This window comes from Rhizoctonia solani, chromosome 13 (assembly GCF_016906535.1).
Source record: "Rhizoctonia solani chromosome 13, complete sequence".
In the NCBI taxonomy this organism is placed as follows: domain Eukaryota; kingdom Fungi; phylum Basidiomycota; class Agaricomycetes; order Cantharellales; family Ceratobasidiaceae; genus Rhizoctonia; species Rhizoctonia solani.
Window position 1 is genome coordinate 1,371,009 of NC_057382.1, and position 21,122 is coordinate 1,392,130.

The 21,122-nt window shown below is 47.4% G+C and overlaps 7 protein-coding genes across 7 annotated transcripts; 5 read left to right on the forward strand and 2 right to left on the reverse strand.

Annotated features, from left to right (window-relative positions):
* Positions 1 to 420: 420 nt before the first annotated feature.
* Positions 421 to 6,822, forward strand: RhiXN_07262 (mitogen activated protein kinase; the record flags this gene model as incomplete). Its single annotated transcript, XM_043327078.1, has 29 exons — positions 421 to 467; positions 519 to 657; positions 716 to 907; positions 961 to 1,300; positions 1,360 to 1,489; positions 1,539 to 1,570; positions 1,770 to 1,837; positions 1,891 to 2,080; positions 2,143 to 2,159; positions 2,212 to 2,319; positions 2,342 to 2,476; positions 2,801 to 2,821; positions 2,872 to 3,045; positions 3,101 to 3,169; positions 3,216 to 3,300; positions 3,366 to 3,433; positions 3,492 to 3,776; positions 4,173 to 4,379; positions 4,439 to 4,504; positions 4,593 to 4,766; positions 4,832 to 5,052; positions 5,121 to 5,134; positions 5,186 to 5,255; positions 5,312 to 5,393; positions 5,543 to 5,668; positions 5,723 to 5,880; positions 5,933 to 5,993; positions 6,528 to 6,692; positions 6,748 to 6,822. The coding sequence occupies 29 exons, from the start codon at positions 421 to 423 to the stop codon at positions 6,820 to 6,822; spliced, it is 3,519 nt and encodes a 1,172-aa protein (XP_043185550.1).
* Positions 6,823 to 9,285: 2,463 nt separating this feature from the next.
* Positions 9,286 to 13,043, forward strand: RhiXN_07263 (uncharacterized protein; the record flags this gene model as incomplete). Its single annotated transcript, XM_043327079.1, has 16 exons — positions 9,286 to 9,299; positions 9,350 to 9,544; positions 9,583 to 10,202; positions 10,247 to 10,317; positions 10,373 to 10,553; positions 10,603 to 10,713; positions 10,789 to 11,169; positions 11,216 to 11,422; positions 11,467 to 11,499; positions 11,547 to 11,819; positions 11,869 to 12,029; positions 12,073 to 12,269; positions 12,331 to 12,524; positions 12,619 to 12,859; positions 12,911 to 12,949; positions 13,004 to 13,043. The coding sequence occupies 16 exons, from the start codon at positions 9,286 to 9,288 to the stop codon at positions 13,041 to 13,043; spliced, it is 2,958 nt and encodes a 985-aa protein (XP_043185551.1).
* A 70-nt stretch (positions 13,044 to 13,113) lies between these two features.
* On the forward strand, positions 13,114 to 13,530 carry RhiXN_07264 (proteophosphoglycan 5; the record flags this gene model as incomplete). Its single annotated transcript, XM_043327080.1, has 1 exon — positions 13,114 to 13,530. One exon carries the CDS (start codon positions 13,114 to 13,116, stop codon positions 13,528 to 13,530), a length of 417 nt encoding a protein of 138 aa, XP_043185552.1.
* Positions 13,531 to 13,609: 79 nt separating this feature from the next.
* Positions 13,610 to 14,742, forward strand: RhiXN_07265 (proteophosphoglycan 5; the record flags this gene model as incomplete). Its single annotated transcript, XM_043327081.1, has 3 exons — positions 13,610 to 14,045; positions 14,101 to 14,288; positions 14,338 to 14,742. 3 exons carry the CDS (start codon positions 13,610 to 13,612, stop codon positions 14,740 to 14,742), a joined length of 1,029 nt encoding a protein of 342 aa, XP_043185553.1.
* A 921-nt stretch (positions 14,743 to 15,663) lies between these two features.
* RhiXN_07266 (uncharacterized protein) lies at positions 15,664 to 16,515 on the reverse strand (the record flags this gene model as incomplete). The annotated part of the gene is made up of 8 exons (XM_043327082.1): positions 15,664 to 15,730; positions 15,781 to 15,813; positions 15,868 to 15,935; positions 15,991 to 16,028; positions 16,091 to 16,147; positions 16,195 to 16,303; positions 16,359 to 16,397; positions 16,450 to 16,515. 8 exons carry the CDS (start codon positions 16,513 to 16,515, stop codon positions 15,664 to 15,666), a joined length of 477 nt encoding a protein of 158 aa, XP_043185554.1.
* A 1,604-nt stretch (positions 16,516 to 18,119) lies between these two features.
* RhiXN_07267 (uncharacterized protein) lies at positions 18,120 to 19,268 on the forward strand (the record flags this gene model as incomplete). Its single annotated transcript, XM_043327083.1, has 4 exons — positions 18,120 to 18,227; positions 18,299 to 18,508; positions 18,559 to 18,967; positions 19,021 to 19,268. 4 exons carry the CDS (start codon positions 18,120 to 18,122, stop codon positions 19,266 to 19,268), a joined length of 975 nt encoding a protein of 324 aa, XP_043185555.1.
* Positions 19,269 to 19,527: 259 nt separating this feature from the next.
* On the reverse strand, positions 19,528 to 21,009 carry RhiXN_07268 (cell wall glycoside hydrolase YteR; the record flags this gene model as incomplete). The annotated part of the gene is made up of 8 exons (XM_043327084.1): positions 19,528 to 19,530; positions 19,586 to 19,651; positions 19,703 to 19,763; positions 19,818 to 20,291; positions 20,341 to 20,410; positions 20,464 to 20,632; positions 20,689 to 20,805; positions 20,857 to 21,009. The coding sequence occupies 8 exons, from the start codon at positions 21,007 to 21,009 to the stop codon at positions 19,528 to 19,530; spliced, it is 1,113 nt and encodes a 370-aa protein (XP_043185556.1).
* Positions 21,010 to 21,122: the final 113 nt, after the last annotated feature.

Below are 21,122 nucleotides of genomic sequence, written 5' to 3' on the forward strand. Positions count from 1 at the left end.
TATCCTCGTGCTCTAAGGGCTGACAATCTGAGCATCAGCAGCGACGGACTGCGCCTTGGTCTTTTTACTCAGTGTATCCTTGCATTGATCGCTGTTCCTGGTTTACCTGGGCAGGTTTGTGTCAATCCTTGATCTTACACAGCTTAAGCGCCTTGCGCTCCACATTCATATATTACTGCTTCGCGATTTGGTGTATCTAAACTATAAGCCCCCTCGGCATGAGGCCCATCTCAGTCGACGATATTGCAGACAAGGTTCACTCTCTCTGGAAAATATGTAGTAAGGTGGAGGTACATCAGGTACGTGTGGCCCAACCACCCAGCTCCACAATTGTCGATTGAATTGATCGAGCCACGTGAATAGCAACGTTTCCGCCAGGTGCATCGTCGATCACGAGATATTCTTGATAGAATACAAGATATGTACGGAGAACCTGGTCTGGAGTCTGTGCTACTGGACGTAGACAAGTCGGTCCCAGTTTTGCTTCTTGCGGTTTGGTGTACTAATTGGTGTATCAGTACTCTCAGCCGCGTAATCGAGGCATTGCGTCAATGGGAGTCTTTATCTCCCTACCAAGCTATTGTTGACGAGGGGAAAATCGCCACGTGTCTTGAGGTAGAGCTTAGGGCATTGGGTGAATGCGATATACACCATGTTGTAAGTTGATCTCGGTTGGACATCGATCCCCAATTGATCCAGGTGTTCGCGTGGTTAGCTCGGCTTTGAACGAGAATGGGCAAAAAATTACATACGGGCCAAGGAGCTGGACGATCGTGATTTGGAGGAAAAATTGCTGAGGATAGCCGAAGAGTCACCTGAGCCTGCTATCGAAAATCCTGAACCGATGGGTGTGCAGTCCTCGGTGCCTTCGACTTCCACCGCAATGGGGCGATTGGCTAGGGACGGGGTAAGGCGGTTCTGTTGTTGTTATACTCGCGTCCAAACAATCGATCTCTGTAGTTCACCCGTTCGCGAATAACCCAGAGACATCTGGATGCTTCCTCGAGTGGAGAGAACTTTTTGAAGGGACTCGAAGCACTCACTAAAGAGGTCCACGACAGCATAACGACAGTCGCCCAACATCAGCCTCTATTAAATGCCCATCAACTCTCCCCAATAGTGGCGCCCCTCATGGATGAGCTTTTATCAATACGCGATAAGCCGCTTGGCGAGCAGACCGACTCCCCAATGCTTCAAGTGACACACGTTCCTTTTGTCACTATATCCGACATCAACAAGATGGAGGATGCACATTATCTTCGGAATATTCGAGACTTGTCTTTGCAGATTCGACTCTACAGTGGACACCGATGCGCGGAAATGGTTCAATCATGACCTATCTTGCCAACATACTCGAAGACAAGTTTATTCCCGATACCGACTTCGAGGAACAGCCGCCAATCAAGAAGAACATGGGGCAACCCTGGTTGCAGTTCGACTCTGCCAACCTCGTCCGGACGACCAAATACTATATAAACTCCTACAGAGAGTAGGTTGCTTCGTTTGAAACTCTTATTGCTATTAACCTAGACGTATAGCGATTACTTCAAGAGGCCTGCATCTGGTCGCGGTTGACACACAAGAATATATTGCCCTTCCTAGGCTTGTGCCGTTACGTTAAGGAGCAAAGGACTCAAATATTGGGATTGGTTTCTCCATGGGAAGAACGCACGCTTTCGGACTATGTGAAAGTATTCCAGATACCAAACATATTTCTTTGGTATGAATATAGAGGGAGCTCCAGTATAGTCTTTAACAAATAAAGCCAGGTGGTTGGGGTTGCCCAAGGTCTTCACTATTTACATTCAAACGGGCTACATCACGGGGGCTACATGCGGTAAGTTGGATTGCGCTGTAGTCCATGACCGAGATAATTATACTGTTTCTCAGGGTGCCATTTTGTTGGCACGCAAGGAACACCTCGAATCGGAGGTTGTCATTGTGTTCCAAGTTCGAGGTCAACCCTCCCTTGAGCCTTGTAATACGACTCGCAGGGCAAAGCGCATTACGATGCATGGCACCCGAGGTACTGTTCTTTATAACCACAAAGCCATGTTTGAGCTTACTTCTGGCTCTCCAAGTATATCCGGGGGCGGGTTTCCTGCCCAGATATGATGCTCAGTGCTGACGTTTGGTCCTTAGCTTTAATCATTTTACAAGTAAATACTTCCATATCCCATATCCCACATAGCTGAGATCATGAGTTTTTAGATTTTTACTCACAAAACACCATTCGAAGGTGTACCCATGCCACATGGGCTTGTCGCCTTTCTAGTCCAAGGCCCGATCCCCAATCATCCATCTACCACATTGACGGAGGTCATGAGCACAATCACTCCAGTACGGCCCGATCCTGAAACGGAAACGGACGCCAGCATACACTATTCCTGCGACTAGCGACGATGCGCTAAAAGCGGCAGCTATTGCTGCGGCCGAAGTTCTTCCTTCGGAAGAAGAGGGCCAACGTGTGTCGAACGTGGGCTAAGCGATAAAATGTGGTCATTGCTGCAATCATGTTGGAAGTATGAGCCTCGTGCTCGACCAACGATGAACAAGATTTTGCAGAGTTTGAATGAAATTGCTCCAACTCCGCGATCGGGGTGAAAAACATTACGGCACAAGTTCGCAAAACGACTATATTTCCAGTCGCGACAGGAGGCCAGTGCGATGTATGTCCACCCCAATTTTGTCTCAGCCAATTATACAGATTGACATTTCTGTTATAGATATTTCTCGGAGAGTTTGTCACATTTCCACATGAGAAGGTTGCGATGAAGCGACTGAGAGTGTTCCACGATAGGAATTGGAGCCGGTACGGAAGGTAAATGGCCAATTTATTTGGTTTTGCCATTGAACTCACCGTTTCGTTAGGAACTTATGCGTGAAGTTCGATTATGGAGCGAATTATCACACCCTAATGTTCTCGAATTTTACGGGTTATATGACGCTGGAGGGATGTCTATATACATGATTTCTGGGTGGATGTCCAATGGTAATGCGCCTGATTACTTGTTAAAGTGTCCGGATGCAAATCGCCGAGACATTGTGAGCCGTCTGTCATTTAGCCATTCGAGAGATACCCGCTGAACTCCATTCATAGGTTTCCGATGCTTTGAAAGGTCTCTGTTACTTGCATGAATTAGGCATATTACATGGTGATTTAAAAGGGGTGCGTTTCAAACAGTAAAGTAGTCACTTTTCCTAACTTTGACTAGGCCAACATATTGATCAAAGAGGACTGTACCGCATGTCTATCCGACCTAGGCCTGGCTCGGGCGTCTCATGAAGCAACAATCACAAGTATGCGGGGGAACGGGAGCATCCGATATATGAGCCCGAGATCTTGTTGACAAACGATGAATCAGGAACTCTACGAATTCCAATTAAGACTATGGAGAGTGATATTTTTGCGTTTGGATTGGTGATTAGGGAGGTTAGTTAAAGTGACGTTCTCTGTCTGCTTCAACCCCTATAACTTCTATCGTCTTTAGCTCCTGGGTAATGAAATACCCTACTCTGAGATACAATCCATACCGCACATCATACGATTGATAGCAAGCGGATCGCGACCTTCTCGTCCCAAGAATCTTATTGCTAGCGAATGGCTTTGCGATAAGATGTGGGAGATCGTCGAGGCTGCCTTAGCGGGAAACCCCGAACTAAGGCCGACAGCTTGCGAGCTTTCCCAACACCTTAGTCGTATCCCAATGGCGACCCGCCATGCCCCGCGAAGAAGAGTCTCGGAGCCCAACCCACCCAGACCGAAGCTTCGAGAGGTGGATACATGCGCTGGGCGCTTTCGGAACTATGATCAAGTTTTCCTTTGTTCAAGTTTAGTTATGCATTATCCCCATTTCCACTTTATGCATTTGCTTTATTCACACTGTATCTCAATCTGATATCACCGTCTCCACGATCCCTCACTGTATCATTACTTTACTGCATGTTTTCCTGGAGCTGTTTATGTACAATCGCAACATATACTAATTTCTAATGAATAGTCTCGTTGGCTATAGGGTACCAAGGTTTTTGGGGTTTAGCCCGACACGCGCATTAAGCACCGCCACGAGTTTGATGCTTATGTAGTCTGGCGAGACGTTCTATCCGAACCCACCAACCCATCACCATCCTCAACTGAGGAGAGTCTTGCTCCTTGATTCCAACTACCATAGTTAACGTATTGGGCCTACAAAGATTCGTGCACGATGGCCGCCCAACGCGTTACGGTCACTGCCCTCAATCAACAGTTTATTATAGATGCTGAATACCAGTTTGTCAAGGAGCTTGGTCAGGGCGCATATGGATGCGTGTTGGCCGCCAAACACCGCAGGTCCGGCGAAGGCTGCGCGATCAAGAAGATCACAAACATTTTTACCAAGGTACAGGTTCCTGGATTGCAGTTACCAATCCAATGCTTACACACGGAACGATCCCGTAGCGTATTCTGACGAAACGTTGTCTGCGTGAAATTAGGCTATTGCACCACTTTAGAGGGCATAAGAATGTAAGCCGAGATCTGCGATAAACTCTGCCACTGGTCATCTCCAGTACCGAATTAGGAAAGCATCCTACTAATCATAACAAACCTACAGATAACGTGTCTCTATGACATGGATATCGTCTTTGATGCCAGCGGAAACTTTAACGAAGTCTACCTCTATGAAGAGCTGATGGAAGCCGATCTTCACGCGATCATCAGGTCTGGCCAACCGCTATCTGACGCGCATTTCCAGAGCTTCTTGTATCAAACTCTTTGCGGCCTCAAGGTATCCCCTTATTGTAAAACCTTAACCGGGATCAATTCATCCTGACGCGCTTATTTTGGAAATAGTATATCCATTCAGCAAATGTACTTCATCGTGATCTCAAACCTGGTAATCTTCTTGTCAATGCCGACTGCGAACTCAAGATCTGCGACTTTGGTCTGGCTCGAGGATATGTGGCTTCTGGAGGCGACGCCAGGGCTGCTGCTGGTAACCAAGGCTTTATGACCGAATACGTTGCGACGAGATGGTACCGTGCTCCAGAGATCATGTTGAGCTTTGCAACTACGTAAGTTGGGGGGGGGGGTATCGTAATGGCGATTTGCGGCTTGCTAACGTGTGCCTTCTATATACTAGACTACTGCAAGTAGGTGAATGTTTGGTTCTTTATCAATCCGGGCTGACTGTATGCATACGTTTAGTCGATGTCTGGTCTATCGGGTGTATTCTTGCAGAGTTGCTCGGAGGCAAACCTATTTTCAAGGGACGCGAGTAAGTTAAGCCACTTGTTTCATATAATTCATCAAAATGGTCGAACAATTATTCAGTTACGTTGACCAACTGAACCAAATCCTCCACCACCTCGGTACACCGAGTGAAGATACCCTGCGTCGCGTTGGATCTCCTCGTGTAAGTGTAGCTTTAAATAAAGACATTGATCTCCGGCCTTAAGCTACTTCGTTCGTGGCTTTCGTTACCTAGGCTCAAGATTATATCCGATCGCTTCCTATTAAGCCCCGTATTCCTTTCCACACCATGTACCCCATGCAAATCCTCAGGCCCTCGATTTGTTGGGAAAACTTCTTGCATTTGACCCTGCGAAACGCATCAGCTGTGAACAGGCCTTGAGCCACCCTTACCTGGCTGTCTGGCATGATCCTAGTGATGAGCCTGTCTGCTCCTCAGTGAGTGTCATGGTCTTGTCCAGTATATGCGCTAACAGAATAAATTTTTTCTAGACGTTTGATTTCGGATTTGAGGAAGAAGACTCTGTCGAAGGCATGCGCCAACTTATTGTAGATGAAGTCAACGCATTCCGCCATGCTGTCGCTCGCAAGCTCGTGCTGCTGGGGCAGCTCGAAGACAAGATCCCCTTCCTGTCCCTTCGCGCGACGATGTAATCAACTCTCCGCTCAGCGAAAAGGCTCCAGCTAACGGGGCAACTCGAGTTACACCCGTGACTCTGGAAGGGTACCATCTCCAGTTGTAGACGACCCTTCCGCAGACTTAGTAAGAGAGTTGGAACAACACAATCTTGGCCGGTGAAACCCTGGATAGTTATGAATCTTCATGATGCGAATATATTTTTGAGCTCATGTCCGTATGTAATTGAATATAAAGCATGGATATTCAAGTTTGCTACCCAGTTAAACTTACACGTGCAATGATTCAGCATTGATGAATGTGGAGGCAAAGGCCGGATGTATTCGTACGCTCCCTTGACCGCATTTGAAGCGGAGTTATTCAGCGCTTGTACTTATGAGCAAGAACATGAGGTGACCAATCATTGCCCAGTTGCTGACCAAGTCAATTATGGATAATAGCAAAAGCGGAAATCTGCAGGAAGCGCACCGCCTTGAATCCTTCGGGCATGTGCGATAGGAAAAGTATAAAGGGCGACTCGGTGTACCGACTGCTTCACTCACTGCCTAAAGTGCGCTCTCACCAGCCAATCCACCTCATATAGCAACACTACCAAATGTCTTTCTTCAACTACGCATATACTGTTCCTTTTCCTAAGATTCTAAAATCTCTTGGGCACAGGCGTTCGAGGCCCTACGTCACAAGGCTCGTGAGCCAATGGCATTCGTACCGGTGATCGCCTCCTGCGAGGTTTTGGAGGAAAACTCAAAGTACATCAAGCGAAAGGTGGCTCTGAAGACCGGCCTCGAGATGACGGAGGACATAGACCTCTACGCGCCGTCGCTGGTAAGTGTTGGTGTTTGAGACCAGTAGCAATCGATCACTAATGCCGTAGTGACAGATAACGTTCAAGTCGAACACGGGGGCATTTGTCACAAATCTCATCTCCGAGAATGCCGAGGGGGAACGTTTCTAACGTTCACTTTCCTCATGCCCCTGCCGGGTGTCGAACCCGGTAGTGAAGCCGAGGCAACGAGGAAGAAGAGATGAAGGAAGCATCCAAAGGGGCGGTGGCACAAAGTCTCAAGGTCACTTTGGAGATGTTTGAGGAGGGAAAGCTCAATTGAAGGAACTGATGTCGCGGCACAATCCAACGCCGCGTTCATAATCAAAGATTGTTCTGTATTCCAAACATAAACGCTCTCGTAGCAGTGGATAATATAGTTTAACATGAATCCTATCTCTAACGAATTTCTATCAATTTAATGGACTTGAGGGGCCTGACATATATGTGTATGCTAATTCGATACCGGTAGGGGACGGCTATAACTAGTCATACTTGCTAAACCGTGTCTACAGATTATGCTGGGTTGCCAGGAGTTCGGCATGAAGTATGAATCGAGCATCTACTATCTTCGATATCACGCGTCCAATCGATATATTGTCATTACTTCCAGGGTGCTTCTCTTCTAGAAAGGGACCACCACATGTGCACAACCATATTATTCGACCTTGGTGGCTTCGTGTTACAATAGTGCCGTGCATTATGACTATACCATACAGCACCTTTCCCCCAAGGGCCAAACACCGTCATGATGACATGTTTATGGTATTCTAATTAAGTCAGATAGATCAATGGAGCTGGTTCTTGTGCTTCTACCAGGTGGTTAAGCCTGTAAGTCGCCCGAAAATCAGAATTAAGAGCAGAAACGGAGACTGATGACCGAACACATGCGTGAGACCTTGGCATATTCTTATTTATCTCTTTGAAACGTGCGCTCTGTCATAGTATTCCAGCGAGGGATATAAGTGCCATCAGGTTCTTTCATCCTTTCGGCGCCCGGCCAGGCGTCCGCACAGCTGAGCGCCTAAAGCCAGAACTAGTAACTATCGATCTCCTCGATAACAAAGGTAGGATGATATGAGGTGTGCGGTAGTTCAAGCGCAAGATTACCTGAATACTAGAGCTAATGTAATGAAAGAAGGGGTCTTGTGTGCATATACACCATCGTTAGTGCACGTTAGTATACTCAAGATATCCTTTTGGATTTCTACTATTTGTGGTACCCTAGTTGCAGGCAACGTTCAAGGGCACTTGGTTGCTTATATTACCAAGATCCCCCCTGAAGATGTTAATTTTATGGAGATCTATGTTTGACATGGCTGTTCACGATCCAATTGGGAGTAAAGGGAGGATTGTACAGAAAAGTTGGTTGAAGATTCAGCTCTGGTGTAGCCGAGAAGAACTTAAAGCTCATGCTGAAACATTGAGCAAGGGTTGCTCGATTGTATTTGTGGAAGAGCATCTGTGCGTGCTGCTCTCCTGGAACGATATGTGTAGTGACTTTTGTCCTATGTGAGTATCCATATAGTGCTCTGAAGGATTAATAAATGATAGTAGAATAGCTTATATAGACTTACTAATGATTAATAACTTGAATATTCTTCATTTGAAGCTACTACTATGTATTGGCTGAATTGTGTACGTCTGCTCAGTTGAAGTTCTTATTATATAGGGTTAATTTATAATTATCCTAGTACGAAAGTGATTCCTGAATGAAGGGCAGTGCTGTCATCCAATGACAGATTCTTGTTCCCGTATTCAAGCCAGCGTCGAATGAATTGGATCATCTATAATAATGGGTTTAAGTATGGACCATAGATTTAGAGGAACTTACGCTCCTTCAGATGGAGGTGAGTTCAAACAAACAAGTCAACAAGATAATATGCCTATCCAATACGCATAGACAGAAGAAGTGTGAGTATCAAGCTATAAAATTGATCTATAAACGGATTGCTGGCGCTGATTAGGGATTCGAGGGCTCCTAAGTAAGGAATGTAGAAGCCCAGCCAGCTGTAGCTCATATAGCTGAATATAAGGATAGAGCTCAATAGAGGAAGGTAAGATTATGCTTGCAAATCTGCTTGGGGACCTCCAGTTGTTGGCTCGAAAGCGTTGGTGCACAAAGGGTATTGCAAATTCTCATGCCAGCCTACAACTTTAGGCGGCAGAAAAGACATAGTGGAGCCTATACACAGTAGTTTTACATATGAAGAGCTATAATCACGGTCCTTTGATAAGTCAGGCTGTTAGCGACTGGTGCGACTCCTGAGAGTAGTTTGTGTGGGTGGAACCCTGTTGGAGAACACCCACATCAAAGAGGCTTGATCACGATCACGTGCCCTTGTTTAGACTCACGTGACGAACGTGACGCTGACGGCCGACTGCCACACTAAACTAAAACGCCTCCTTATCTACCCAAACCATACTGATCATCGATTCTCAGCGTGACACATATTACGCAAACGTGGTCAGTTTATTGGTACGGAACATACGGATAACTTTCGAACCGTCGATCATCCTTGGTTCGTGTTGGGTGCTATATAGCTACTGCCTTTGGACTATTCAGTCTCATCGGGCCTCCTTTGAGCATCTACCATGGCAGGGAACTCGTATGTGCTGTCTCTGTTACATTTGGTATCTGTTGATGATGTTCCCTTAGGCCTCCGGTGTACAAATCACGAGCACCAGCAATCAATCCGTTTGACAAACTAAACCAAAATCAATTCGATTCATATGTCTCAAGCATTCAAGCAAAGATTAAGGTTGCGTTGGATCCACCATCTCCAGAGCCTCAGCATGTCTCCCGAACCTTCGCGGAGATTTCACGTTCCACCATAGCATCTCCTGCCCCATTGTCCAAACGCACAAGTCAGAGACACACCCTTCATCAAGAGCCACATATACACCACTGGGCGCCGGAACACCGAACGAGCCCTATGAGCTTTCTGATAACGATAGTGATGACGAACTTATACAAGAAGCCCAGTCCCCTCGTCTACGATCCCATTCTGAAGCACCATACGAAGAGGAAGAGGCGGAACCACTGGGGTCAATTCAAGAAGCAAGCGAGGATGATGGGGACGAAACCGAAGGCGAACAACAGAGTACCAATGCTGATCTTTACGGACAAGAACCCAACGAAGGTGCCTGGGATTACTCTGGGGAAGATGCCTCCGAACAAGACGAATTTTCCGAGGCTGAGGATGTAGAAGAAAACGAAGAGGAGGATGTGTTTGTAGGAAAAGGAAAAGGGAGGCATCCTGCCGAGGGCCCTGGGCTCGCTGGGCTGTTGAGCAGTTCGAGCGCCCACCACGCAAGCGTTGCGCCCGGGTCACCAGAGCGGATGAGCGACTCCATATCTCCAGATAATAGTTTCGAAGCTGGCGTTGCACGAATGCCCATATTGGGCACAACCTCGACTCCGTTCGTTTCCAAGTTTGCCACCCGCCGCTCCGCCCGCAACATGGAGTATATAGACGATAACGAAGACGATGGGTCTCCACCATGGGAGGGTGATCAAAGTTCTTTGATACCTATGGATTCCAACGCCCGGAAGATATCGGCGACGAGGAGGCGGCGTTCGGAGAGCTGGGTGCCACTGGTACCGACCATGACACCGCCATCGAGGTCTTGGATAGCGACGAAGATGATGCTTCAGACAGGGCTCAAATATGAGAGTTAGCCGCCTTTGGCACGTCTCTCTGGCGCCAGGATCCCTGATGGACTCTACGATGACTTGGGTGTGGCCTACCCAGGTCTTGACGAGCCTCAATTCAATGATTCAGCTGCATTTCCTCATCGTACGTTTGAACCTGACAGCTTGTTGGATGATACTATGGACGACCACGGTTTGGCAATGCCTGGTATGTTTGGTTGAGAATGTCACCGTGTTAAGGATTAACCTTCAAACAGGTAATGTCTTACCCAAACAATCCAGCTTATTTACCGGCTCCAGTACCGACCGGACCCGCGAGCCATCGGAGTCTAGGGACGTTGAGGAGAGCGCAGATACGGCACATGCATGTATATGCTATTGAAGAATCAGGCGCTGGCGCCCAAACCCCGTCTCTGCGCGGCGAAGAATCTGAGATCGACCAGCGTTCGATTCAACAAAGCATGGACTATTCGATTTTATTGGCGAAAAATCCCTGCTTGCGAACCAGCTCGATAATTCTCTGACAAGAACTCAGGTCGAGGAGAACTTTCTTGAAGTCACGGTCTACGAGCTAGAAAATGGTTCGCGGTTCTATGATCATGACGGCATGCGTCATTTCCTAAATCCCGAGGGAGAGGTTTATGAGACCTGTCCCATTCCACCTTCGAGGCCGACTATCCAACGGCCTCCTGACCTTAGTATGATTGAAGAGGTCACCGAGTATGACATGACAAGACGAATGATTGGGCACGACACATACGACGACGGTCATGCCCCAGATCGTTTCGATTTCCTAAAGGGGCTGGATGATACAATGTCTTCCGGTAAGTCTTCATTTTAGTGTGAATGGTATTTGCTAATACATCATAGTGGGTGGGCCAATATCACATTATCATCGAGATGATAACGCGAGCGGCACGTTCGATATGGAGGACATCCCTCAACGTCCCGGTGCTGCGATGGGTTTCCGAGCCCGAATCGTACGGGGAGCGGATGGGAGTGCATTCCTATCTGAGAGCTTGGTGCTCGAGGATTCCATCAACGAAAGCCTACCTACAGAACGTGCAAATCCGCTCAGTAGGAACCATAGCCTCGAAGAATCAATGACTGGCGAAATGCAGGGGACCTCATTAGTGAAGCAGACGATCTAATTAGTATGACACCTTTGCCAACGTCGACGATTCGATTGATTCGATATTAGACGACGAGGACGAGGGTAGTAGTCGAGATAGGAGCGGGATGTCTGCTCTGGCTAATCGTGAAGACCTCACCACCCCGGTACCACATCGGCAGGCGCAATTTATCGAGGACCAACCCACAAAAGAAGGGATGGATATATCTATTGCACAAGATCTCCCAGTGTTGGATGAGAAGAGTGTGGCGGACGCCTTGGCGGCCGTGGCGCAATTTGCACAAGCATCATCGTTTGGGAACATGGATATCGTGAGCGAGGTTCCAGAAACCGATGTTAGCAGTGAGTATTTACGAGTCAATGTTCGAGCGCTGCCTGATTCTTTTTCTAGTGCTCGCCAATTCCGAGTATGGTGCTCTCAGCCAGGATGCTGACGGGCTAGAAAATTTGATGAACACAACAACGAGCATGACTTCGGCTGAGGAGGATATTTTGGCACGCTCGTTCGGTTTGGTAGATGCTCTACAGAACACAGCTGGCCCTGCTGCCAAAGTCAGCGAACTTACCAAGTTTCCATTTCCGAGGTCCACGCCAGTCAAGAAACGACGGTGCAGAGCAGTGTCCTGGACGAAAGAATCCAGGTCCCGCATATCGACTTGATACCAATGGGGACCGAGAAACTTGCCTCGAAGTGTTAGCTGAAGTCTTTGAGGGTGTAAATTCCCTTGTTGTGCCTAGCGGGACTGCTACTAGTACCGCTACTCCCTCGGAAGCTCCCTTTTCAGAAATCGGGTCTGTCGCCCGCATTGAGAAATTGACGATGCTGCACGTTCATTGCACCTAAACTTTCAAGTAATACGACCATGGAAATTCAGGAGGTATCGCCTCATCGGACTCCAACTCCAACGCTCTCGACTGGCCAATCCCTCACTGCTCCTGAGATGTCGATTGCAACGTCTATATCTGGGCCTCAGCTCAATATTTCTATCTATGATGGCTCTCCCGCTCGTCTTCAAATCAAGACATGGCCCATGCCATTCCTCCAGAGTCTGATGAGATCAGCTTCCCGACCCAGCTCTTCCTCCTGCTCCGACACATTTGACCACCCCTATCGTCTCTGGTGATGCTTCGGAATCATCAGAAACCCATCGTGAACTCAGTCCAAGTGTAGTAGTGGAGCCGCCTACTCCACATACCAGGAGCGAGGACGACGCAGAACATGTGGTACAAGACTCCAAGCTGAAGAATGATACGAAGGCGGCTGAAACTGAAATAGATGATTTGGCGCCAGTTAATCCAGGCCAGACTTCCGATCCAGAAGATACAGCTAGTGTGGATGAATTATTGTCAGATGGTGAAAATACTGAAACGGATAGGTCGCAGTAAGTGCCTCTAGAATGGTGGTTCGTTGCATAATTTCATCCTTGTAACAGTCGTGTAGGCGACAGTAGCGGCGAGACGTTCGGGCAGAGGTACGTTCTATCTTGTTCATTGTCTTAATCATGTGCTTACATCCAGACTCATAGTGAGGCCAAGCAACACCCACACCCGATAAGCAGCGCATGATCTTCGATGGTATTGAGCTGCCCATGCCCCGGCACTCGCCCCAGCCTGGCCACGCTACACCCGTCGCCTCATGTCGGAGTCGATCTTCTCTCCAGTTAGTGATGCTGCACCTCCAGGATATAGCCCTACCCCGCGGAAGTACCAGTCGCTGTACAAACGGACACCCAAGTCTGTCCCATTCAAGACGGCATCGGAAACCGGTCTGGTCAGGAAAAGCCCTGGGTCTGACCAAGGTAGCCCAGCACCTTGGCCACTTAGGAATCTCACTCATCGACACACATATGCCGAAGGATCCGCAACTAATTTGCTGGCGACTCGCTCAAATTGTCGCTACCATAAAATATCTATCCCTACGGGTAACGGCAATCACGACACGAAGGTCAATTTTGTCGTCCCTGGTTGTGCTTTACTCAACCAGGAGAACATGGCAGAACAAGGTATCGAGGATTATGGACTCTCTACCCCTGAAGAAGAGCATAACGGATAACCAACCTTGCAAAACTCGAACCTAGCGTAGTCGAGAAGCTTAAAGTTCTCGTTGGGAGCCTCCTGTTTAACGAAGGTATATGCGGCTATCTCCAAGGGCATTCGTTGCCGAATACTACACGTTCATCTCCTCGGAACAACAGCCCCAGTGCTCCGAAGATAGATCTGCAGAGCTCAGAACATCCGACAAGAAAGGAGGGGGACTGTCAACGCGAACCAAAGTCAAACCCCATTCCCGTGATGGTCACACCTACAAATCACCCGTCGATGATAGCGACTCGATGACTCGCTTGAAGGCCAGCCTTTACGCAAACGACCCAAGCGACGCGGGACTGGAGGTACTGCATCTTTGGTCAAGTTCCCCACGCTTGGAATGGAGAGCCCGCAGAACCGTCGGCAGAGCCTTTCAAAGCAGGGCCGGTCACTGCTTCCAAATGCGGGAAGCGTGCGAGGCGGTTCGCGGACGCAAAGCTTTCCAGCCTGATTCAAACGATCAAGAGTCGAGTGCCGATCCGAGTCAGGACTTTTCCGCGTAAGCGTGCCAAGCGCCAAGCTCCAGATCTCTTCGCAGTCCGGCACGAGCACCTCGGCGCAGAGTGGCAACCAAAGCCCAAGCGGGAGTGCCAATCCTTCAAGCCGACTCACGAGCTCAAGCGATTGTTTTCTCCTGCAGCAAACCAGGCTGATTCTCAACCAGGCACCTCGGCCTCTCTGACCAACTTCCAGTCCCAGTTGACTGACGATGAGCAGAAAGAGCGCGTAAGCGCCAAGCGCCAAAGCTCCAGATCTCTTCGCAGTCCGGCACGAGCACCTCAGCGCAGAGTGGCAACCAAAGCCCAAGCAGGAGTGTCAATCCTTCAAGCCGACTCACGAGCTCAAGCGATTGTTTTCTCCTGCAGCAAACCAGGCTGATTCTCAACCAGGCACCTCGGCCTCTCTGACCAACTCCCAGTCCCAGTTGACTGACGATGAGCAGAAAGAGCTTGAGAGACATATTGCACTTGGTGACAAACCTGGAGAGGTTGTGGACGAAAATGGAGATCGTGTCAACACAGATAACCTGGAACCTGCGCCTGCGATGGCTGCGGCTCACGTCGACCGAAGCGCTCACAATGAAATAGGCCAGCGTGAATCATCCAGCAAGGAGGGGACTGCTTCAAGTTCGGGAACCGCCAGGTCGTGGAAATCGTGGCAAAGGTTCCTACGGTTTTAATATTTGCCTTTCACTTCATAATTACGTGTTATTCTGGTGTCACAAATGTAGCAGTTCGACTTGCTTGATTTCCAGTTGAAAGATAACTTACACATACTTAATCTCTGGGTTTTATCGGAAAATGCCTGCGCTTAAAACTAATATCATGCATACAGCCTGTATATTAATCAGATATATATTGTACAAAAGTCATTTGCGATCAAACGAGAGTAAACCTCACTAGAATCTACGAATGGTAGGGGAGGCTTCATCATCGAACTCGCTCTCAGTTGCTGAATCCGCCGTTGTCTGGACCTTGAGGGCGTTTGATATTGAAGAATTCCCTCCTTTCCTCTTAGCTTGGCTGATTATGTCCTGCGCGGTAGTCAAGTCGTCCACATGGGTCTTTTGACATCGTCAAAAACATTGGTGTCAGACTCCTGTCGTCGCAGCCGCTTCGATGTGTTTTTCTTAGTCCCCTCGGCAGTTTTAGTGGAAGACTGTATGTCTCCAGTAGCAGCTTTTTTGTTTGCTTCGTTCCAATAAGTTTCGATTAAGACCTTATAGACGCTTTGGTCAAAGAACAAGACAAAAAAATAGCAACAACGGTCACCTTGAGCTCGATGTCAGGAATAAGATCAGTAGGATTCCAATCTAAAATCTTGGTAAATCTATGTCCAACTACAAGAGCTTAGCACCTACTGTGCTCTTGATACCACTCGGATGCTTGCTGTCAAGGCCAATCATAGTATACAGGTCGGTTTTAGCACTGTTGGGACGAATTCCAGTTGACTGGCATATAAACAACTAATGTCACTTAGCGCGATGAACCATTAAGTCACGGATCACCTCGGTAGCTGCCGCCCTATCATATAAATCAGGCAGTATAAGCAAATGAGATAACGGTGGTTGGGTAGTACGTCCCCTGGGGTGGTAGCGACTTTAAGACAGAAGCAGAGTTTTTGAGAGAGCACCAGTTATCAGATCGCGGGCTATCCTCGAGAATGCACTGTATGCTTTATGTATAAGTTGGGAACATTTGGATACCAGCCCACATACCCATCAATGTGTTCAGCCTGTACGAAGAAAAGCCTAAATAGTAGCGTAAGAATAGAAACAAAGAAGAGGCAAACAAAAACCGCCAACAGTTTCCCAGATGTCAGTCCGCTCTCCTGGCACAGTTGCTTGAACTTCTCCGTTGCTTCTGTTGCAGTCTACGCGCAGGGTTGAGACACAACATATGCCGGCTCGATATCATCAGCCACATACCTCCTCCGAATTTCCTTCTTGCTTCTTAGTCCTTTCTTCTTATTTGCGCGAACAGGTATGCTTTCGTCTTTCTAGGAGAATATCAGAGGCGACGACAGACCGCGATTGAAACGGCGATAATACTTGAATGTTCTCGATCTTTCCTGTGTAATCTCCACTGTGCGACTTCAGTATTACTGAGAGCATTAGAAGAAAAACACCTACAAAGCTTTTGCCCCCGCTCTATAATGGAGGTATCGGAACGGGTGCTATCTATGTCGGTGGAGTTCACCGAGTCAAGTGGCTCATGTTCAAGGCGCCGTACCCAAATCCACTACCGCATATTATTATATAGATTCATTTTAGTACTATGAATCAAAATTCCATACCGGTTTTGTGCCATCATCAAATACCATCGTTGGTTTGTACTGGGAGCCCTGGATGAGTGGACAGTATTTGATTGAGCTCGAAGGTACATACCTTTTGTAGGAATTCATCAATTGACATTCCTGCAGACGGCTTCCACGAATACTCGTACTCGTCCATTAGATACAGGCTCTTGACGGCAGTAATCACAACAGTGTATGGAGGTGTTCAAGATGCGGGTCCAAGTCACGTGGTCGCGCGGCTCACTAGCATCCCACTACCGATGCTTGGACTGTGCGAGGATTAATAACCAGAACGTCATTGGGATTTCTCCTTATAACACTTTTTTTGTCGTTGTATTATGCGATAAATTGGCCCTGGTAGCATCACAATCTTCATCCAAAAGATTGGCCCACCCTAAGAATGTTACGAGCTGCTTGGCAGCGTACTTTAAAATGACGGACTGTTTCTTAAAAATCTCGGAGAGTATTGTATGCAAGCCGGTTAAACGTATCAGTCCCATAGGCTTTGGACCAGAAACAGGTACCATGTGCCCCAAAATACTAGGATGACCCACTCCCGATGTAGAATTCGCAGTAATGCTTTTGAGTCTCAAACTAAATTACTAGCCTAAATGTCAGATCTCGTGATTTTCTTAAACAAGGCGGGCTCTAGATTACACACAATTCGGTTGTTGAGTTTAGCTGATATCAAACCTGACTAATGTCTAACATGCGCATATACTAGAAGAATTCGAGTCTCTTTCGCCATGGAACTTCGAAACTTCCATGCTCTTAAATTTGCTTCCTGTGCTTACCGAAATGTCTAATAAAAAGCCCCTTGGCTTCAGGTATTCGGTCTCAGGTACGCGTATATATGTACGCCATAATTCATCGAGATGCAGGGTCATTTCACTCGATTTCATGCCCCAAATGCTCGAGTTGACCATTTCAACCGTACAGGGTGACAGTCATTTACGAGCCCACTTCTTCTTGATGAGTATAATTATGTATGCTATCGTCGGCTTATGAAAGTGAGATCATTCACTTGGTACAACAAGGTGTATAGTGATTAGTGATTTGTACTTACCTACCAGTTACACTACTGTTTTTAGATTTCACCTACACAACTGGACGCGAGTCTACGTTGCATGCTAGACCTTATGAGAAAAGCCACACCCACTGCTGTATCATAAACAGGGGTCCGGTATTTGAGATGCAAAACCACCGGTATCTATATTTACTACGGTACTTATGGTCATATTTTACCACTCATTCATGGCCAAAAAGTCACCTCGGACGATACGCGGTCAAGCGATATTAACACCGAAGTATGGGCGATACAAACACCGAAACTCTCGACGACTTCATACTCGGCATGTGGTTTTGTTTCCATGAGAAACTGGTCGCTGAACTCTGCACTGTCCGGATGACGAGAGCATGAAAGGCAAGCCCAGATTGGACCTAATTGCAGAAGTGTACGTGGGCTACCTATTTGCAATATGGCAGTGCTCAAGAGTGTAACGCGATTTGTGTGTGTTGATCTCAATCCTTTGTATGCATATTCGTCAAAGACATAGTCTTAAAAACACACAACTGCGATAGCCAGTGATAATTTTATGTTTTGTAAGGGTAGTAATATAATCATTATTATGGCCGCCAAGGATATCCCAGTATTAGAATAGACTCCAATTGACCATGGTCCAAACGAGACGGTTATGCACTGTGTTATGTAATACTAAGTGCTACTCGTCACTGCACACTTCGAGCATCATCCCAGCCAGGATGTCGAGCGATATAGATTCTGTAGTGGAAATGCTGGTCGTAGGCTCTAGCGGTGGCTTGACAGTCGCCTATATAATGCCTTCACTACCAGCTGCTGTCCCTCACCGAGTCGCATCCCCTACCCTCAATATCTTTGAATGATGTCTACTCAACTATATCCCCAAGCGAATTTTTCTCAGGATGCATTCGCTCTGGATGCCTTCGGTTTTAACTTCATGGATTCTCAATTACCCACTCTCGACACTTTCTCCACTGCTGGCCTGTCTAATACATGGGAGCTGCCAGATATTTCCGGCATGGGATTCGACGAACAATTCATGAGCATGATCTCGGGTTTATCTGCAGAGCAGATTCAATATATGCTTGACTACTTGACTCCGCCCGATATGGTTCAAGCACCTCAGGAAGTTCAACCTGCTATATTCGAAACCCAATCCAGCAAGAAGTACCCTCACAGATTTATGTGCCTACCAACGACATAATTCTTCAACAGCCAACAGCAACTATCCCGTCCCAGGCTCCGATTGGTTCTGAACCAATTGATCGGCCCGCCGAAGCTCCCCTCCCTACTACCTCACGTTCTCGAGGCTGCAGTGGGACCACACTTCTTACGGCTATTACCCTGCTTAGGCTTAATGTACGATTTAATCCGCTCTTCCGGAGCATGGGCCTCGCTTCCTGCCCAGACAAGATTGACCTGAAGGCTGGCATGGAGCAAGAAGACGCTATGATTGCGGCCGGCTACCTCCCTCAAACACATGTTCCATGGGAAGAGGCGATCAAGCTCCTTGGAAAGCAGGGATTCCGTAGCTACTATTATAGTGAAATAGAAATTGCAAAGGCGAACAGTAAGTAGGGCTCTATGATCGCCTCAGAGCTAGACTTACGCACGCCCTTTCAGACACTGAACTCCCACCTGTGCCTGAGTGGATTAGGCGGTACTGCTTGTCCAAAGATACTCGAAATGCCCCTGCTCGCATTAGCAACCAAGATTGCACCACAAATCCTCTAAACAAGAAGCCGAAAGCTGCGAAAATGATCTCTCGTCGCAATAACCCAACCGAGCAGCCAGCGTTTGTTTGGGGTCAGAATAAGGGTAAAGGAAATAGTGTCAGCACTCAGCGTTACAGCCCTTATGCTCGCCAGTAAACAGATGTTTTTCATTGAGCTTGTTTTTGGCGGATTGTATTATTTTGTTCGGCCCTATCTGTATTTTTAGACACCACAACCTGTGTAATATACCCCTTTGAAATCTTATTGTTAGATCGTCCTGTAGCCTGTTCTATGCAGAAATTCAATGCGTTGGCTCTCTTTTGTAATTCTTCCTTTGTCGATTATCACGCCATGAATTCAAAAGGGAATTAACACAATTCGAATTAATCTATTGAGTTAGACCAGCAAAATGCAATTACTGTGTGTATATATGCATACAGGAATCTATTGACCAGTAGCTTTTCATACTCCACCGAGGCCATGATGAATGGACCCACACCCTTGAGATCATTCTTACGCTTGTCAACAGAGATATAGTACTAAGAATCGCTCATATTAGCGGATTAATGAGCAAGTTGAGTCCGACTTACAGCATAATCACCGTTACCACTGAGACTACCGACAGATACTGTTCCCTCAAAGCCCAATGTACTACGTTGGGAGAGTTAGAGAACGTCTAGAATGATAACGGGGATCCAAGCTTACCCATTGGATTCTTCTATCACAAATTTGTCCACAATGTACTTGTACGCCTTCTCAGCAACCGGGAAGTACGTCGCCTTGTCCAAATATCCCAATCGAATACCCTTCAACAACGCATATACGAACATCGAACTTCCCGACGACTCGATATAGTTACCGCTCCTTCCAGGCTGAGACATGACAAGCCACCATGCTCCGGAACTAGAGTCCGCGGACGTTTTCAACGCGGGTGCGAGGCGCTGCAGGTACGATAGAAGCGTAGTGTGCCCAGAGTTGGATTTGGGGAACCATTCGAGAATGTCAACGAGAGACATTGCGTACCACCCTAGCGCACGGTTCCATACTTCGGGGGAGTGGCCCGTAGGAGCCGCAGCCCATTTTGCTTTCAGAGAGGAATCGTAGCCGTGGTAGAGGAGACCGCTAGTACTGTTGCGTAAATGTTGCTCCGCAAGGGTGTATTGTTTTAGTATGTCAGACCTATAGGAAATGAGCTTGTAATAACATTGATACTCTAGAGGGTACGTACCAAGCAGTTGTATTTGTGGGATTGTACTTGGCGGTATAAGTAGCGTAGAAATTGTCGGTCATGTAAATACCTTTTGTATGCGCGTTATTTTAGCATCACCCGAGTTGAGGGTGGGGTACTTACCATCGAGCCACTGTTGGTTCGGGTATGTAGATCGGTGCCAGAATGCGCCCTCTGGAGTTCGTGGTTGCGAGTTGATTTGAGAACGGAAGGTATCGACCGCAGTTTTGTATTTGGACTGTCCAGTCTTTTCGTAGACGTAAATCAATGATTCGCCTTGTCGAATGGGGTCCTGTATGCGATCGATTCATATCAACCGGCGAGTGCATTTATGAGGATAGCACGTACCAACGAGTATAATGGAAAGTTATAGTTGGATATACCTCCAGATGAAGAAATCATCTTGTTTGTCTGGGTCGTGATATAATTGAGGTACTTGGCCGTCCCAGTTTTGTTGTGAATCATCTACTAATGATTGAGTAAAGACATAATTACGCTTTGTCATATCATGCTCACCTCGAAGCTCTTCTGGATCACACCTGTCTCGTAAGATACACCAGATCCAGCGGCCTCACCACGGGAGATGACCGAATCAGCCATCCATGTTGAGTATGGAGTCGCAGCCAACGCTCCAAGAGGAGAAGCAAAGAAAAGGATTGAACGGCGCATGGCAATGATCGAGACGAGAACAAGAATACTGAATCTAATAGCGCACAACTAGCGTATAAATAGGCACCACGCGGGTAACGGCCCGCCCGGTCACCCACGTAGCAATTCTTGGC